Source organism: Eutrema salsugineum, unplaced genomic scaffold, assembly GCF_000478725.1.
Source record: "Eutrema salsugineum unplaced genomic scaffold, Eutsalg1_0 scaffold_1, whole genome shotgun sequence".
Lineage (NCBI taxonomy): Eukaryota > Viridiplantae > Streptophyta > Magnoliopsida > Brassicales > Brassicaceae > Eutrema > Eutrema salsugineum.
The window spans coordinates 1258388-1275421 of record NW_006256909.1 but is presented as its reverse complement, the minus strand read 5'-3'; the positions used below and the strand labels follow the sequence as shown (position 1 = coordinate 1275421).

Below are 17034 nucleotides of genomic sequence, written 5' to 3'. Positions count from 1 at the left end.
GTATTTAGTGGCTTGGTGCTTTCATTTTCTCTCAATCTTTCACTTCTTCCATTTAAAGAAGTGAAATCATATTAATCTATTTCACTCCAGGTTTTTTAAATACAGTATAAGAAAAATGTTCCTAAATAGAAGAGTAAATAAAATCAGGTTTTATTTTAAGTATTATTGTCAGTATTAATATTATTTACTTGTAGTGTAATATAATTATTAAACGATATTTGAGCATTGTATATATATATATATATATATCATTTTGTCCGTTTGAGTACTTTGGTGGTTTCCAGCTTTTTGTTTTGAGTTTTACGTTGTGAGTGATAATTTCTCGAGCAAGTTAGATGGAAATTCCAAAATTATTTGGTCACAACTCACAACTATTCTAATAAGAGTAGAACTTTAAAGCTGTCACTGGGAAAATAAACAACTTCTAGTTACATTTCTATATCTTAAAAACCTCATATCAGGTCAATCTCACTTCTCACACTTGCTGATTAGTTTAACTAGAGCTTATAAATAACCAATTGATTAGGTAGGGATTATATTAAACCGAAGTTTTGTAATCAATTATGCAGGCTGTACTTAAAGCGTTTTTGCAGGGTTAAATTCTGATACCTTTTAGAGAAAGCAAAGTTAACGTGCTTATTAATTATGATGTTAAACGAAAAAATAAAGTTAAAAACTCGAAAGATGCTGACATCTCACTAGAATAACCTTTTTCACATTTGATTTTCATTTCTCCTTTTGTCTGCTGTCAAATCGGGTCGATCCACACACACAAAAAAAGGAAGTAATTAAGAAAATGTGAGATTAAGGGTTAATATATATATATATATATATGTTTTTCCTACTGACTTTGAAATTGATTCAGATGATTAGATCTATTTTGGTTAGCTCTTAAATCAAACTTGTTAAATAACTAAATAAAAAAAAGAAACAACTTAATGAGTTAACTAATGGCTTAGAGTTTTTGCAAAACATTTGTTAGCAAACTCATAAAAACAACAAATCATGAAAAACCAGAAACATTTGTTAGCGAACATGTTGGGTCCTAAGATGAAAAAGGAAACTCATTAAAAGTGGTAATGTCACACCACGGAAATATATGAAAGTGATTACAATTATTATTTCAACAATTTTGAAAAAAAAATAGATATGGAGAGATTGCATTTACCAAGGCTAAGCATGGTAATATTATACAGTATTACCATCAATAATTGATTATTATAATCAACTAACATGGCTGTTTATAGTAGTGAGTATTAACTAATGACGAGAAAGAAACGGTGGATTAGGTATAAATTGTGAAAGGAATTAAATGATAATTTGGCAGATTCTAGTAAGCATTAGCACGTGACAAAGCTTTAAACAAAACTAGCTTTTTAACACTCATGCTTCCATTTCTCTTGTGGCCCCCATTAATCATGCTCGATGTATGCATATATAGTACATTGTTACGGAATGCAACTCTTTCTCCCATGTTATTACACTCTAGTGATACATACAATTCATCTTTCATATCAAATGAAGTTCGTGTATATGATTTATTATTATTATTTACATTCTTGTCCACCATTTCTCATACATTTGTATCACTATGAGAATGCCAACTGTGTTAACCAAGATCAAAAGAATGACGTTTCAAAGGAAAGAAATGCAGTATTATGGACAAGTATTTTTACTGTATTTACAGACTATTTTATTAATGGGTCGATCTAGTAGCCACGAATATCAACGTAGAATGTAAATAAGAAACCTGATACTTTGCTGATAACGCAAATATAAAATATATATAAGATATTTAGTAGATGCGCGCACATATAACTAAAAGAAAACTTCGAACGTGCATCAATTAATCGTAAAGAGTGATAAAACAATGTAAGGCATGCGTCTCGCCATCCAAATCATTATTTCCTCTTCTTTATATATATATATATATAATTTACTTTTTATTAAGCTTTAAGTATTAACCCCCAACACAGACTTTACTAAGGTGAACACAAGTTTCCTCGCGATCCAGTATAACAACGATGCACCTTTTTTAATCAGCTGAAAACTGTATGAGACAATATTTGAAAACTGATCATCTAAATATGTACATACAATTCTAATGCCATTTTTTTATTTTATTTTATTTTCTAGATGAGATACATTTTGATTTTTGAAAATCAATCGGGCTAGTCACACTACGATGCATTAGAAATTTATCTAAACAAAACATATAAGTATATCTCTTATGTGTTTCTATCATTTTATGTACAGATATAATCAGTACTGATCGTAGTCAGAAAGCTTGATAATACACTTATTGTATTTTGATAGTTATTGTGTATCAGTCATTAATTTGAACATTAAATCTGAAGTAGAATTTGTAAAGATTAATAACTGAACCACCATAATTGGATCTCTCAATTCTCCTAACCGAGACGAAGACAATCATCAAAGTATCAAAGTATACCAATAAAAAGAAATGGTCCAAGGCTGAGCTCAGCATAAATTGCATAAAACCCTTTTGCTTTTTTTTTTTCCGTTTTTTCTTACATATATAACTTTGCTCTACTTTTGGCACCCACACTATGGTCCCGCATCATGTGGGCACATATTGGGCCTTAACCCGGCGATCAAAGAGCAAAAACACGAATTTTTTTTAGAATTTTAGAATAACAATCATGGCATTTGTAAACTAATATACGATATTTTTGAAGTCTAGAGTAATATAAACTGCGTGTTAAAACATAAATATTTTTTATTCTTAAACTAAAAAAAAATTATACCAAATTTATGTTCGCATTTACTCCGCAAATGGTCGACGTCATTTATTTCCCAATATGCATATCAATCTGGAAAATTTGGGAATTTTAATAAACAAACAAAATTTCTTACGACAAACGAAAAAAACAAATTTTCTTTTGTCAGTTTTCCTTTTACAATGGACCATACTCAGCTTCAAGTGAATTTTTATAAATTCACAATGTCCAAAAGAAGAAAAAAAAAAGAACAGATTTGTTTGCTACACAAGTATCATTCTCAGACAGTTATCGCAAAACATTTGTATTTTTAGTACGTTTAACCTCCTAGATTACAATTAAATGAGTAAACTAATTACTCAATTGAATTTAACATTCATCGCCATTTCCAATATAGGATATCTAACATATCTCATCCATGTAAAATTGAAAACAATTCATTGTTTTGGAGATATAAATATACATAACGTGATAACACTATTAAACTCCAAAATGATGGTATATAATTAATTTCTTCAAAATTCTTATATGACCATAACGTTAACATGCTAGCTATAGATGTAATTAGTATATTAGATAACACATAATTGTTTCCTCTGATCATCTAGCCTCTTCCCATCACATGCCATTAATGGACCTATGTGGCGCTGATAGTAACGTACAACCATGACATCTCGTAAGATCTTAACACAACTTAAACATAAATTTGCTCTTGTGAATATTTTAATTTCATATAAGGTAACATTTTGGATCTATATAGGTCCTTTTTGCCTTTCTCTATAAATTTGCCACATTTATACACATAAAATTAGCTCATATCCATTGATCGGTCCCCAAATTTTCAATGATTGGTCAATTTTTTCTTCCTTCTGATAACCAATGTGGTCCAATAAGACAAGTGAATAGGGTCCATTTAGAGCTAGCGTACGTGGTACATAGCATGTTCACTATCACTTATGAGCGCATGCAAGTGAAACTACATGTCAAAACCTTACGCCATATATACACACACATATATGTATATATATATATATATATTTGTCACTGACTCAATATATATCGCTATATACAGAAAAATATAACTTTTAATTGATCACATATTTTGTCAAAATCTAGTTGTTTTGTATCATTAGGCCCAAAGAATGTTTTTGTGTCAGTTTTTTTCTTCTGATATAACAAGGATAGAACAAAGAAAAAATCTGATAAAAAATTCACTAACAGTAAAGTTCAAACTCGTACTACTTTCCAAAGATAATAGTGATGATACACAAAAAAACAGATTATTAAACTTAGAACAAAGGTTAAGACGTATTAGTGGTGTTATGCAAGTTAGAAACACATCTTTGGATCTATTAAAAATATATCATATAAGAATATAATGTAGAATTTGATCAAATCAAAAGCATTGTGACAGATTTTTTTTTAAAAAAATTAACTTCAATCATCCTTATTGCTATCTAAACTATTATACATCTAATAATGTTTTAAACGTAACTTAATTCATAACTATAAAAATAATGTATTAAATTCAATAATTTCGAAGCTTATATATTTAAAATCAAATTTTAAAGGTTGTTATTTATAAAATATTTTGGCAACTTTTATTAAAAAAGATATGTCATGATGATAATAATATAATAGTAACTAAATGATTGAACAAAAGGGTTAAAAGCTACTGGGAAATAAATGAATGAAGGAAGGAAGTTGCATCTTTATCATAAAGCTGTACTGCCTCGGTGTGACAGAACAACCAAGATAAGGAAAGAGTACTGTGGTCACTGGTTAACGTCAATTTCCCTGATATCGGAATGTGTGATTAATCCACTAATTATCAATTTATAACAAGTCCTTTTAAGTTTCAACTGTTCCGTAATTAGCAAACGTAATTACAACTAATGGTGTACTCAAATTGCTGCGTCATGCCCATTTTTGTAAGATATATTGAGCCTTAATTTTGAAACCATATAGAGGCCCAAGTAATGATAAAGCCCATTCGTTTTCTTAAATCGGAAAACTATGGGAATATTGTACTTTTGTTGAGAAAATGTGAAATTAAAGAAAGATAACCGGCCATCCATACCGATGGTTTACTAGGTTATTGGGTCGAATCCTTGTGATCTTTGATCAATTTGGTAAAACATTAGTAAAGGTCAACTAAGGTCAAAGCAAACCAGGTAAGTGAGATACTATAAAATTAGTTATCGATCGATGTAGTTAAATCAGATGAAAAGCAACATAAGCTAATCCTGAGATCAACTCCACGTATGCCATGTATGGAAGAGGAGTTAGAAAAAAGTCTTGGATAGGGACTTAGGGAGGGAGATATGTGTCCTAGTAAAACCAGGATATTCAAACTCAATTATCAAAAGAAACAAAAAACGGATAATTGAGTTCTGAATCTTTTGATGCAGATCTCGTTGGCTATTGTTTTATTGGAAATTAAGTCCACGAAGGAAATACTTATTTATTTCTTAACATTATCTATTACAATTATGCCTCTTAAATTAAGCTTATATTTGTTTTGAATGCTCCAGCTCAACATTGAAATCGTCTCTAAATTACTATAATATTATATATCAAATTCCAACGAAATTACTAGAATCATGATTAGCACGAAATGTATGAAGAAAAGTCTGACCTAGTAAACAAATCTTTGAGAATATCCTACACGTGAAAATGAAATTGTATATTTATATATAATATACTCACACGACAAAATATATCGCATATACCATTGCATTAGTTATTATTTTTGGTCCCCTAATACACTAAGTGATTCCTGGCAATTAGGTTTTTAAGTTAAACTAGATAACTGATCTCCAAGCAATTGGACAATTGGTCATGCATGATTCATGACATATACGATAAAATATCCCGCCAAATTAATTATATAATCGATTAAAGAAATTGGACAATCAGAAACCTAAATTTGAACTCCATGACACACCAGAAGAAAAAGAGAGGGAAAAAAACAACGAAGGCAGGAGATCATCTTCACAATGACTTGAGTCACTTGACAGATCGATGTCTTTAGAACAAGTCTGAATAGTGGATCGAGAGGGAAGGTGTGCCGTAGCAAATCCAAAAAATCTAAACTCAAAGTTTTTTATTCAGTTGTGAACATTTGGATGCAGAACTCGTTTGCTGTTTAAATTCTTTATTCAAACATATTTCTCGTAAATTAATCCTATGACAGCTCAAGCTCGACGACATTGATATTGTTCATTACTTTGACATAGTTCATTACTATAACTTATCTTATTCCAAAGAAATATATATAAGCTACAATCCTGATTAGCACGAAATGTGTGTAGAAAAGTCTGACCAAAATAAACTATAAGTATTTAGAATCCTCTAATAGCGTGAAATTGTGCATTTATATATATACACGATCTTGACATCCAAAACATTAACAAAAATTCGATTTAGAATCTTCTAACTCAAAATTAAGATCGATCAATTATAATGGAGGACGGTTCGTCGTGCAAGAAAAATAAACCACCAGCGTGTGGAAATCTCGTAACCATCCTTAGCCTCGATGGCGGCGGAGTCAGAGGAATCATCGCCGGAGTCATCCTTGCTTATCTCGAAAAACAACTTCAGGTATATATATATATATATATATATATATATATATATATGATCTTGATTTCTTGTTTGATTCTTTGCAAGATAGTTAATGTGTTAATTCAATTCTTGTCGGCATATATAAACAGGAACTCGATGGAGAAGACGTGAGGCTAGCTGATTACTTCGACGTTGTAGCCGGAACCAGTACCGGTGGTCTCGTGACGGCGATGTTAACCGTACCAGACGAGACCGGACGGCCTCATTTCGCGGCTAAAGACATTGTTCCGTTTTACCTTGAACATACTCCCAAGATATTTCCACAGCCTGAGTAAGACCATATAAAATTAACTAAATTTTCATTGAGTTTTTCTTCTACTTTGCATATATCATTTGGAAAAAAAAAAAACATAGTGAGACGATGTAGTTATAGTTAGTCGTTTGCATTTACTATTTCAAATATCGAAAAAGATGAAGTTTTTTCTTAGAAAAAAAAAAAAAAAACAGAACAAGTGGGGCATTATACGTGCCTGTTGCCATAAAATTTTCGATATCTGAAATAGTAATTAGTACTATTTTGTCTAATGGAGTAAGTATAATTATAAATTCCAAGTGGCAATTAAGAAAAAATTCTAGTGAAAAATGCAGAGGCTTGTTTGCTCTGTTACCAAAGCTTCCAAAGCTTCTGTCTGGTCCAAAATACGACGGAAAATATCTGAAGAATCTACTAAGTAAGCTTCTTGGAGAGAAAAGACTTCACCAGACACTCACAAACGTTGTAATAACTACCTTCGACATCAAGAAACTTCAACCCACTATCTTCTCCTCTTACCAGGTAATTTCGATCTCTAGATCTCTCTCCTTAACACAACACATAGACCAAGAGATCTCAAGTTCTTTGTTTCATCTTGATCAATCTAACATCATTAGTGGGTTGTTTGAAGACGTTGACTGACCCTAGCTTGGACGTCAAGTTATCAGACATATGCCTTGGCACATCGGCTGCTCCTACTTACTTTCCTCCTCATTTCTTTTCCAATGAAGATAGTCAAGGCAAGACGACCGAGTTTCACCTCGTTGATGGCGCCGTTAGTGCTAATAACCCGGTAAAACACACCACTTATAACCATCTCTTAGATAGTTAAATTGAAAAAACAAAAAAAAACAAAATCAGAAAAATTAATTAGATAGGAATGTATTCTCTACCATTTTTGACAAAAATGGAAAGAGAACTAATCATCCAGTCTGTTTTTGTGTGTTTGGTCTTATTATAGACTTTGGTGGCTATGACTGCTGTGTCTAAGCAGATTTTGAAGCACAATCCTGATATGGGAAAGCTCAAGCCACTAGGTTACGACAAGTTCTTAGTTATATCGATAGGGACAGGGACTGCAAAAAAGGAGGAGAATTATAGCGCAAAAAAGGCTGCAAAATGGGGAATCATATCTTGGTTATATGACGATGGATCTACTCCGATATTAGATATTACCATGGAATCAAGCCGAGACATGATCCATTTCCACAGCTCTGTTTTGTTCAAAGCTCTTCAATCCGAGGATAAGTATCTCAGGATCGATGTAAGAGATACACTTCAACATATATATGTAAAAATGTTGTAATAATCGATCCTTCGATTATTTATGTGAGTCTTTGTGTGTGAACTTGATTATTGCAGGATGATACATTGGAAGGAGATGAAAGCTATATGGATCTAGCAACAAAACCCAACTTGGATAATCTTGTAAAGATTGGAGAGAAGGTGCTGAAAAACAGAGTCATGCATATGAACATCGACACTGGCGTTTATGAACCAATTCTTGAAAACATCACAAATGATCAAGAACTCAAGAGGTGATTAATACAGTTATAAGTTTCAAAAATTTTGATTACGGTTTTCTTGGATGGGAAGTAATCTCATTGTTTGATACATGTTAATGCAGGTTTGCGAAAATTCTCTCCGATGAAAGGAAATTAAGGAGAATGAGAAGCAACACAATGAAAAAAGATTCTTCAAACTGATCAAAAGAGATCAAATATGAAAGACATCTTCATAATCACTCGTGATTTTGTTTTTAGTTGTGTGAACTAATGTTTTTAGTTGCGTGAACTATTGTTTTGAGTTTGATGCTGATGATATTGTGTGCGTGTGTGTAGTTCGGCGAACTATCTGTTCGCCTTTGTTGTTGTTGGTTTTTAAATATTATTCTGATATAATTCTTTTCGCAAAACGAAAAAAAGAAGAAGTTACAAATCAAAGTAATAACTTTTCCAGATTGCATATTTGTTAAGTACAAAGGTCGATGTCCGTTAATTTAAAATTCCCGAACGTGAAATAAAAACTATGATCGTTGATTCAAAAAAGCTGATCATAGAAAACAAAATCAAGCTCTACAACTATAATACTATCGTGAAGTTGGAATAACAACTATTTATCCACACTTAATCATTCGGTAAAATTAAGCATCAAAGTGGACAATTTATGTATGTCATCATTAAAGAATTGTATCTTTCTTAGGAGGATGTTCAGTGTTACAAGCACTGGACCCCTTCAAGACCCGTGGACAAAAATAAACGTTCATATATGTATGTTAACACGCCAAAGAGTATATTAACCATATTTACACATTATTACATAATTAGGTAAGTAATACAAAATTGTAAAAAAGGTCAACCAAAGGAAACGAGATACGTGAAGAATTGCATCATAGGATGTGAAGGGGTAAGATATTACTAAATGATTCAATTTTTAATTCAATTTTAATTAACGCGAAAAACATTTGACGACCGGATATAATAATCTCTCAAACGTGGAACATAGATACGTTTTGTCCTACTTGTCACGGCATGGCCATAATTTATATAAAAAAATCGATTAAACAAACCCGACATCCTCATATATATATCAAGAACAACATATATTTCTGTTGACATTTAATTTTAGTTCGAATTACAGTAAAAATGATGCATTATTTTGATCCGTAAACACCTACTATTACTTTCGTTTTGTTAAACCTGGCTCAACTTTAATTTCTTAGTTTTTTTCATCTTTAGGAAAATGCCTAAAACTAATTTTAAAATTGTATGCAAGCAAATCCCTTTCTTATGATCTAATTATTAATTACCCTTGATATATCCAAAATTTATTTTAACTAATCTACTTTTGAAAATTTATCTTTTTAATCTCATTAGGGAAAAAATATATTACGCCTACATAAAAAACGTGGTAAAAGATATTGTAGGAAGTGAAACGATATTTGTCGTCGTGTAGACTAACCGTAACCATTCCATATCCATAATTTAGGCCACTTTTTATTGCTTAGAGTAACGGTTACATTTGCTTGGAAGTATGGTTCTCGTTGTCTTATACGTAAATGTTGTTATTGGACAATCTGATTCATGTTTCAAACGAAGCTCCCCAGTTCTAAAATGTTAGTTCTATTGTTAAAGTATCTGATATAAATATTTAAGAATCTGGATATGAAACTCCAACAAAAATATATTAACTTCAGGGTGGTAATAAGCGAGGAGTCAGATTACTATTGAAAATTTCTGAATACTGAGGAATAAAAAGATCCCACAAAAGGTGAAAATGTTAGAAAGTAGCGGTAGGTATTATCTAGTACTATTTTTTATAAAAAAAATGAAATATATACGTTCAGGTGACTTTTGCTCCTAATTTGTGTGCATGTATGCCTATTCATTGTAAAAAACAGTTGTCATCTAGACTTTTTTTTTTCAATAAAGAGGTATGTGTGTAACATGACATGCTCGTTGACAACAACAAAAACAAGTGTAACATGAGTCCATGACATGCTATAAGTTAGCAAAAAAATGCTATAAGGTAAGGTAACCATAATTTAGTGTAACTAATGGGCGTGAGAGTGATAGACACGACATCCAAATCAGGAAACCTCCCATTAGATTCACCAAAAAGAAAAAACAACACTAATGTGATGTATATATGTGTTTATGTACATACACTCGCTTATATAACATATACATCTTTTTCTATATAAATGGGTGTGTGTTTATGTGTACGTAACGGTAGTTCAAAGAGTTTCATCACATTTATCACCATCTCCATCCTGAAACGCGGACGCGAGATTGATCACTAACCGAAAGACATTCTTTTAAAAAAAGAAAGAAGAAATTAGGATGAGTGATAATAGGCAAGACCGAAGAAGAAGAGTCTGTTGTCTTCCTCCTTCATACGGACAACTTGTGACGATCCTTAGCATCGATGGTGGTGGGATCCGTGGGATCATTCCTGGTACCATCTTGGCTTACCTCGAATCACAACTCCAGGTATATATATTTATCAACTATGCTTGAATCCTAATTAACAATTAATTAAGTACTGTTTTCAAAGTAAACGGCTGTAAATATATATATATATATATATATTGTGTATTAGTTTGATTGTAAAAATGTCTATATATTATACAGGAATTGGATGGTGAGGAGGCAAGGCTTGTGGATTATTTCGATGTCATCTCGGGAACAAGTACCGGAGGTTTAATAGTTGCGATGTTGACAGCAGAGGGAACAGAAGTCAAAGGCAGTGACCAGAGCCTTAGCAGCAACCGCCCTTTGTTTTCGGCCAAAGAAATCGTCCCTTTTTATCTCAAATACTCTCCTAAGATCTTCCCTCAACCGCGGTATGTGTCTTAAAGCGTTAGCGTTTAATCTGATTCTATAGAGTAGAGTAATCTGATAACTTAACAGGTCAGTTTATCAATGTGCAGAGGTTTTTGTGGTTGGGGTGAAATCATGGTGAGACTTGTACGAGGACCAAAGTACAACGGGAAATATCTTCAAGAGCTAATCAAAGGTTTCTTGGGTGACACGAAACTGACTCAAACTCTGACCAATGTTGTCATACCTTGCTTCGACATCAAGAAACTCCAGCCAGTTATCTTCTCTTCTTACCAGGTAAACACTAAATATCATTAATTAATCCGCCTTACACATACATTCGCGTCATGGACATTGATCCAATGTCATAAATCTATATATAGGCGGTGAATCATCGGCTTATCGACGCAAAACTATCAGATATATGCATAAGCACATCAGCCGCGCCAACTTATTTTCCGGCTCATCAGTTCACCAACGAAGACAATCAAGGAAATAAACATGAATTTAACCTCATTGATGGTGGTATTGCTGCCAATGACCCGGTAAAATCAAAACCCTAAATATGAATGAAACCCTAATTCGACCAACGATCAGGTGGTCATGTGATGATGTTTTTCTTTCTTTGGCAGACTTTATGTGCGATTGCGGAAGTGACAAAGCAGATAGTGAAGAAGAATCCAGCGATGGGAAACATAAGCCCATTGGATTATACGAGGTTTATGGTGATCTCTCTTGGGACAGGTTCGATTAGGAATCAAGAGAAGTATGATGCAAAAACGGCTTCGAAATGGGGATTGATGTGTTGGGTCTATGCAAATGGAGAAACTCCAATTCTTGATTGTTACAATGAAGCCATTCACGACATGGTTGATTACCAAAGCTCTATCGTATTTCAAGCTCTTCGTTCCGAGAACAATTACTTACGTATCGATGTGAGTTTCTTCCCTCTGATAATTAATAAAAATTGACACAATTATTGGTATAAGTGGGATTAAGAAGTACTGAAATTACTAGGAACTCTCAGTTAAGGCAGAATTTTTTTTGTAGTTATGTATAGTCCACGCTAATGATGGTTGGATGTTGTTTTCTACTTTGAATATCTCAAAAATCCATATATTTGGTCATATAATAAGAAGTTAACTAAACGTTTTGGTTTTCTAGTTAATTTGAATTTTTCTAAATTCAGACCTTCTTGGTTGTGTAATAAGTTAATCTATACAAAATGGTAAGGATTGATTTCTTGTAAAGGTTGGTCTATATGGTATTTGTCTTGCACGAAAACACTAATCACAGAAGTAAAAAATAAAAGTAAAATTGTCAGTGAAGGGTCAATTTTATTAACCCAAATATATAAAAATAATTTACTTTTATGTTTTTCTATTACAGGACGATACGTTGAAAGGTGACCTAGGTTCAGTGGATATATCGACAAAAGAGAACATGGAAGGTCTTGTAGAAGTTGGCGAAGCTTTATTGAAGAAAAGAGTTTCTCGTGTCAATCTCGAAAGTGGCCATTACGAACCCATCTCTGATCACGTAACCAATGAAGAAGCTCTCAAAAGGTTTATAATTTTTTTTATTATTATTAAACAGGAAAAACAATATTTCTTACTTACTTGATATATACTAATGCTGGCTTTAATCAACAATAAAACACTCTTTAAATGAATTACAGGTTTGCAAAGGTTCTTTCAGATGAAAGGAAGCTCAGAGAATCAAGATCTCCTAAACTCAACATCTGATTTTTGGTTGTACCAAAAAAAATTCTGTAAAATTCATTGTTTGTGTCTCTTATTTGTGTGATTACTGCAGAGATTCGCTTTACTTTGTGAGCAAAAGAATAGTTGTATATGAATATGATTCTTAGTTTGTTACATACCTTTTTGGCTTTGGGTTTATTCTAATAAAGATCAATCAGAGACAAATTCGAGAATCATTTTTCAACAGCTGGTTAGTATCTCAGCTCCATCTTTGGTTATAAGAATCGTATGCTCGAATTGTGCAGAGAGGCTTGCATCTTCTGTTACCACGGTCCAATTATCATCCCACATCACCGGGTTTCTGCTTCCTATCGTAAGCATTGGCTCTATAGTGAAGGTTTGATTCAAGACCATACGTCCAGCTTCATTGTTCCCTGTGAAGAAGATGAAATTCAGAACTATGGCCACAAACACAAAGCAATTTCAATACATTGAGTAGTGGACAAACTTACGGAAGTGTAGAACAACAGGATCGGCGTGGAAGACACGTCCAACACCATGGCCTACAAATTGTCGAACCACTCCATATCTATGTTTATCTGCAAGATCACTTGATAAAGATTTGATTTTTCAATAAGCAGATGCCAAAACCGATGAATAAAAAAAGGATAATAGGTCGAGAGATATCTTTGGTCTCTTACTGAATGATTTTGCCGATTTTCTTGTACTCAACTCCAGGTCCACATATCGATATCGCTTTGTCTAGAGACTCTTTTGTCACCTAGTCCACATTCCAAAGCATGAAAATCTCATCAAACTATATAACAAAAACAGGTTTTTCCAAAGAACTGATTTTGGCGAGACGTTAAACCTGGACTAGCTTTTTAGCTTTCTCGTCAACATTTCCACAGAAGAAAGTTGCTGAAGTATCACCGTGATAACCCTGCATAAGCATCCAAAGAATAGAGTAAACACAACTTAATTTAACTAGTGAAGGATCAGAAAATACGCAGAAGAATACAACTTACGTTCAAATACACTGTGACATCAATGTTGATTATATCTCCATCCTGCAAGAAGAGAGAACATATAAATAGGATTCGCGAGTAAAAGACAAGGAAAACAAAAATCTGTTTTTTAGACCTCAAGTGGTCGTGAATCAGGAATTCCATGGCAAATGCATTCATTCACAGATGTGCAAACACTTTTCGGGAAACCTCCATAGCCAAGAGGTGAAGGATACGCTCCATTCTCGATAATCATATTGTGAACTGCTTCATCGATTTCATCTGTGGTTATCCCTGGCTGCCAAATAGAACAAATGATGATTGATAAGATGTAGTATAACACTTTAAATTGTGTTTTTTTTTTTTACAAAGCAAAACAATAAAAGTATTAAACTTTGCTCACCTTAACTAAAGTCCCAGCGTATTCTCGAACCTTAGCTGCAAGTCTCCCAGAAGCTCTCATGCTCTCTATACCTTTCTTGTTATGAATTTCAAGCCCACTTGAGATTCCAGGAAGTTTAAGAGATTCGACATAAGGAGGTTTCGTTATATGGGAAGGCACAGGGCGACGAGGAGATACATTGCCCGGTCTCAGTCGTTTTCTCTTGCCATCAATAACTTCATCTACATTTCTTTAACCAGCAAACAACAAAGTGGAGAGTTTAAAGTTAATAAAGTAGAGTCCACATTCTATGCTTAAACATCATTCTTGTAATAGACATTCTCTGGTAAACAGAGTCCACATAGATTGTGTCCTTCTTATCAAAACTCAGTAGCTAAATTGAAAGAAAGTAGTAAACATCATAATACCTTCTATTAAACAGAAGATTGGTTAATCCCGAAAACGTTCTTGATAATTGCATCGAAACATGTCTTCTTCCTGCGAAAGAGAGCCCAGATTAACAAAAACCCCACATCGATTCAAGCATCATTTCGTTTCAAATTAAACACTATAAAATCTACCTCTCATTATTCAAACACTTCAGAAACGCAACGAGGAATTAAAATAGCAATTTGGCAACACGAAAGTCTTATTTATTTATTTTTTTGGTAATCTGCTCAACTAAATAAAACTAGAGTCGAAGAAGGAAGAAGAAGAAGAAGTGAGTGTGAAAAGAAAGAAGGACCTAAATCAAAGCGAAAGAGATGGAGAAGAGGCTGCGTCGATCGAATAGAGTTGTCGCCGAGAAAGGAAGAGATGATTCTGGGTTGCAGAGATTTGGCGGTCGCCATTTGTGGCTTCTCGGCGAGCTTCTTAATTGTAATTTTCAATTTTCACTTAAAGAAAAAAGAAGAGGTGGGAATTGGAAACCATTTAGGGTCTATTTAAAAAATAAAAAAATAAAAGAAAAGGAAATTGTATAATAAAATTATGGTTTCCTTTGTCGGATCGAATTAGGATGAGTAATCACAAATCCTTATATAAGAGATTCCAAGATGAATTGAATTCTTCTTATATTCTTTTCTCAAACTCGTTAGAAAAAAAAAAAAACAGAGACGAGTAATATCACGATGATGTCGAGGAGTTGCGGCAAAGAGCGACGGCTTACGAAGAGGAAACCGAAGTCGTGTTCTTGTCGGCCGTGTGGATTAGATTCGTTGCCAGTTGAGATGGCTCTGAGTTGCTTGGCCCGCGTCTCAAGATCAGACCACCCGTCGTTATCATTGGTCTCCAAGTCGCTCCGCTCTCTAACGCTATCCACCGAGCTCTACGACGTCCGATCCCAAATGGGTTTGACCGAAAAGTGCATCTTTCTCTGTTTAAGCATCCCTTCAGATCCATTTGTACGGTGGTTCGCCTTGTGCCCAAAACCCCTAAACCGGTTTCGTCCGCTGGTCCCAATCCGGCCACACTTGTATCAGCCATCGGAAGTATCCTCCGTGGTGGCACTCGGTTGCGGGATCTATATAATGGGTGGGGGGCTCAACGGGAAGCGATCGTCGAGGGTGTTTTACCTGGATTGCAGAACTCACACGTGGACCAATCTCCCTTCCATGGGGGTTGCTCGAGAATCTGCGGCGGCGGGTGTGGTCGACGGGAAGATATATGTATTTGGAGGGTGCGAGGATTGGGATTCCCCGAGGTGGGGAGAAGTTTTCGACCCAAAGAAGCAGACTTGGGATGCCCTCCCGATGCCGCCGGGTCAGTATAGTCTACGATTTCACTTAATCTACGAAAGCGCTGTGATAGAGGACAAGGTTTCCGCTGTGAATGCGTCAGCGAGAGGTTTGTTCTACGTACCGAGTGAAGGCAAATGGAAAGAAGGGAATAGGGACACCTTGGGAGTTAAAAAGGGTTGGTATGTCATAGACAATGTCATCTACTGTTGTGAATTTGGTGGGAAGATACTGTGGTGTGAGGCGAGTGAATTGGAGTGGCGCCAACCAGAGGCTATGGAGTGGAGAGAGGTCAAGGGCTTGGAGGCTCTAGAGGGCACTCTCCGTGCCTCCAAAATTGTCAAGTATGGTGGTGGCATGTTGGATCACTGGGAGTCAATCAATACGCACGTACTCGACCACATAGACCAGCAACTTCCCGGGTACAAACTGAGCAACTCTGGTCCCAACATGTTGCTCTTCTGGGACACGCTTTCTCTTGACAAAATGGAGCTTTGGTGTGCGGAGATATCTTTGGAGAGACGCAAAGAGACTGGTGAGATTTGGGGCTACATTCAGTGGTCAGACTCTCTCATCACATTCGATCCTCCCCCCAGTCCCTTCCGTCACTGCAAAATTTTGTATACTCAATCTCTCGACCTTTGAAAAACAATCTCAGTTAAAAAACTCTTTTTATAAATCCCAACCCAACTTTCCTTGCTCTGTTTTTCTGTGGATTTGAATCATCCCAATTTGATTTATACTCACCAACTCCTTGCAATACTTCACATCTTCCTTATATCATTGAATTTGACGTTACTTGTTTGGATGTCTCAGATAAGTTGTGTCCCATGGATCTTCCAGTCTACTGTTTTCTTTTTTCAGGAAATCGAGTATACAATCCTAGAAGTTAGTCAAGGAAATCTCATATTCTTTTGAAGGAAACAATCTGTGTGGAAAGTTATCTAAGTACCACAAGACACTGGAAGAACTTGTTGGATTCATCAGTGTCTTGTCTGAATGCTTCACAAGCAAAGATCCAAGGAGTGAAGAATCCATAGCCAACACTAACAAGAACACTGATCGCTATACTTAGACCTAACCATATCCCAAACAGTGAGAAGCCCCGGAAAAAAAGATTGGAAAGGTGGGAGATATCAGATTGATATGTCGGGGAATTAAAAGCTCATTTTGTTGCGTAAATAAACTTTAATAGAAGACACTAATGTATAAACTAAAAAAGGTATCATTATATCGTTATGAAGTGCGTCTCAAGTAACAAAA

The 17034-nt window shown here is 34.5% G+C and overlaps 4 protein-coding genes across 7 annotated transcripts; 3 read left to right on the top strand and 1 right to left on the bottom strand.

Annotated features, from left to right (window-relative positions):
- Nucleotides 1-6134: 6134 nt before the first annotated feature.
- Nucleotides 6135-8572, top strand: LOC18030635 (patatin-like protein 1). Of its 3 annotated transcripts, none has more exons than XM_006411872.2 (7): nucleotides 6135-6344; nucleotides 6458-6639; nucleotides 6957-7143; nucleotides 7253-7414; nucleotides 7583-7885; nucleotides 7984-8159; nucleotides 8249-8572. In XM_006411872.2, exons 1-7 carry the CDS (start codon nucleotides 6207-6209, stop codon nucleotides 8325-8327), a joined length of 1227 nt encoding a protein of 408 aa, XP_006411935.1. In that variant the 5' UTR covers nucleotides 6135-6206; the 3' UTR covers nucleotides 8328-8572. The 3 variants fall into 3 exon arrangements, with proteins under 3 accessions (XP_006411935.1, XP_024005511.1, XP_024005510.1); XM_024149743.1 differs by having other exon boundaries at nucleotides 6945-7143; nucleotides 7616-7885; XM_024149742.1 differs by having other exon boundaries at nucleotides 6945-7143.
- A 1641-nt stretch (nucleotides 8573-10213) lies between these two features.
- LOC18030634 (patatin-like protein 3) lies at nucleotides 10214-12822 on the top strand. Its single transcript, XM_006411871.2, has 7 exons — nucleotides 10214-10613; nucleotides 10755-10966; nucleotides 11054-11240; nucleotides 11327-11488; nucleotides 11576-11878; nucleotides 12333-12508; nucleotides 12622-12822. The coding sequence occupies exons 1-7, from the start codon at nucleotides 10464-10466 to the stop codon at nucleotides 12686-12688; spliced, it is 1257 nt and encodes a 418-aa protein (XP_006411934.1). The 5' UTR covers nucleotides 10214-10463; the 3' UTR covers nucleotides 12689-12822.
- Nucleotides 12772-14952, bottom strand: LOC18030633 (methionine aminopeptidase 1D, chloroplastic/mitochondrial). The gene is made up of 9 exons (XM_006411870.2): nucleotides 14781-14952; nucleotides 14464-14533; nucleotides 14057-14285; nucleotides 13790-13951; nucleotides 13675-13716; nucleotides 13518-13589; nucleotides 13348-13427; nucleotides 13159-13256; nucleotides 12772-13080 (listed from the first exon to the last, which is right to left on the bottom strand). The coding sequence occupies exons 1-9, from the start codon at nucleotides 14884-14886 to the stop codon at nucleotides 12887-12889; spliced, it is 1053 nt and encodes a 350-aa protein (XP_006411933.1). The 5' UTR covers nucleotides 14887-14952; the 3' UTR covers nucleotides 12772-12886.
- A 191-nt stretch (nucleotides 14953-15143) lies between these two features.
- Nucleotides 15144-17015, top strand: LOC18030632 (F-box/kelch-repeat protein At4g39560). 2 transcript variants are annotated; one of them, XM_024149813.1, is made up of 2 exons: nucleotides 15144-16306; nucleotides 16636-16965. In XM_024149813.1, the coding sequence occupies exons 1-2, from the start codon at nucleotides 15166-15168 to the stop codon at nucleotides 16662-16664; spliced, it is 1170 nt and encodes a 389-aa protein (XP_024005581.1). In that variant the 5' UTR covers nucleotides 15144-15165; the 3' UTR covers nucleotides 16665-16965. The 2 variants fall into 2 exon arrangements, with proteins under 2 accessions (XP_024005581.1, XP_006411932.1); XM_006411869.2 differs by having other exon boundaries at nucleotides 15144-17015.
- Nucleotides 17016-17034: the final 19 nt, after the last annotated feature.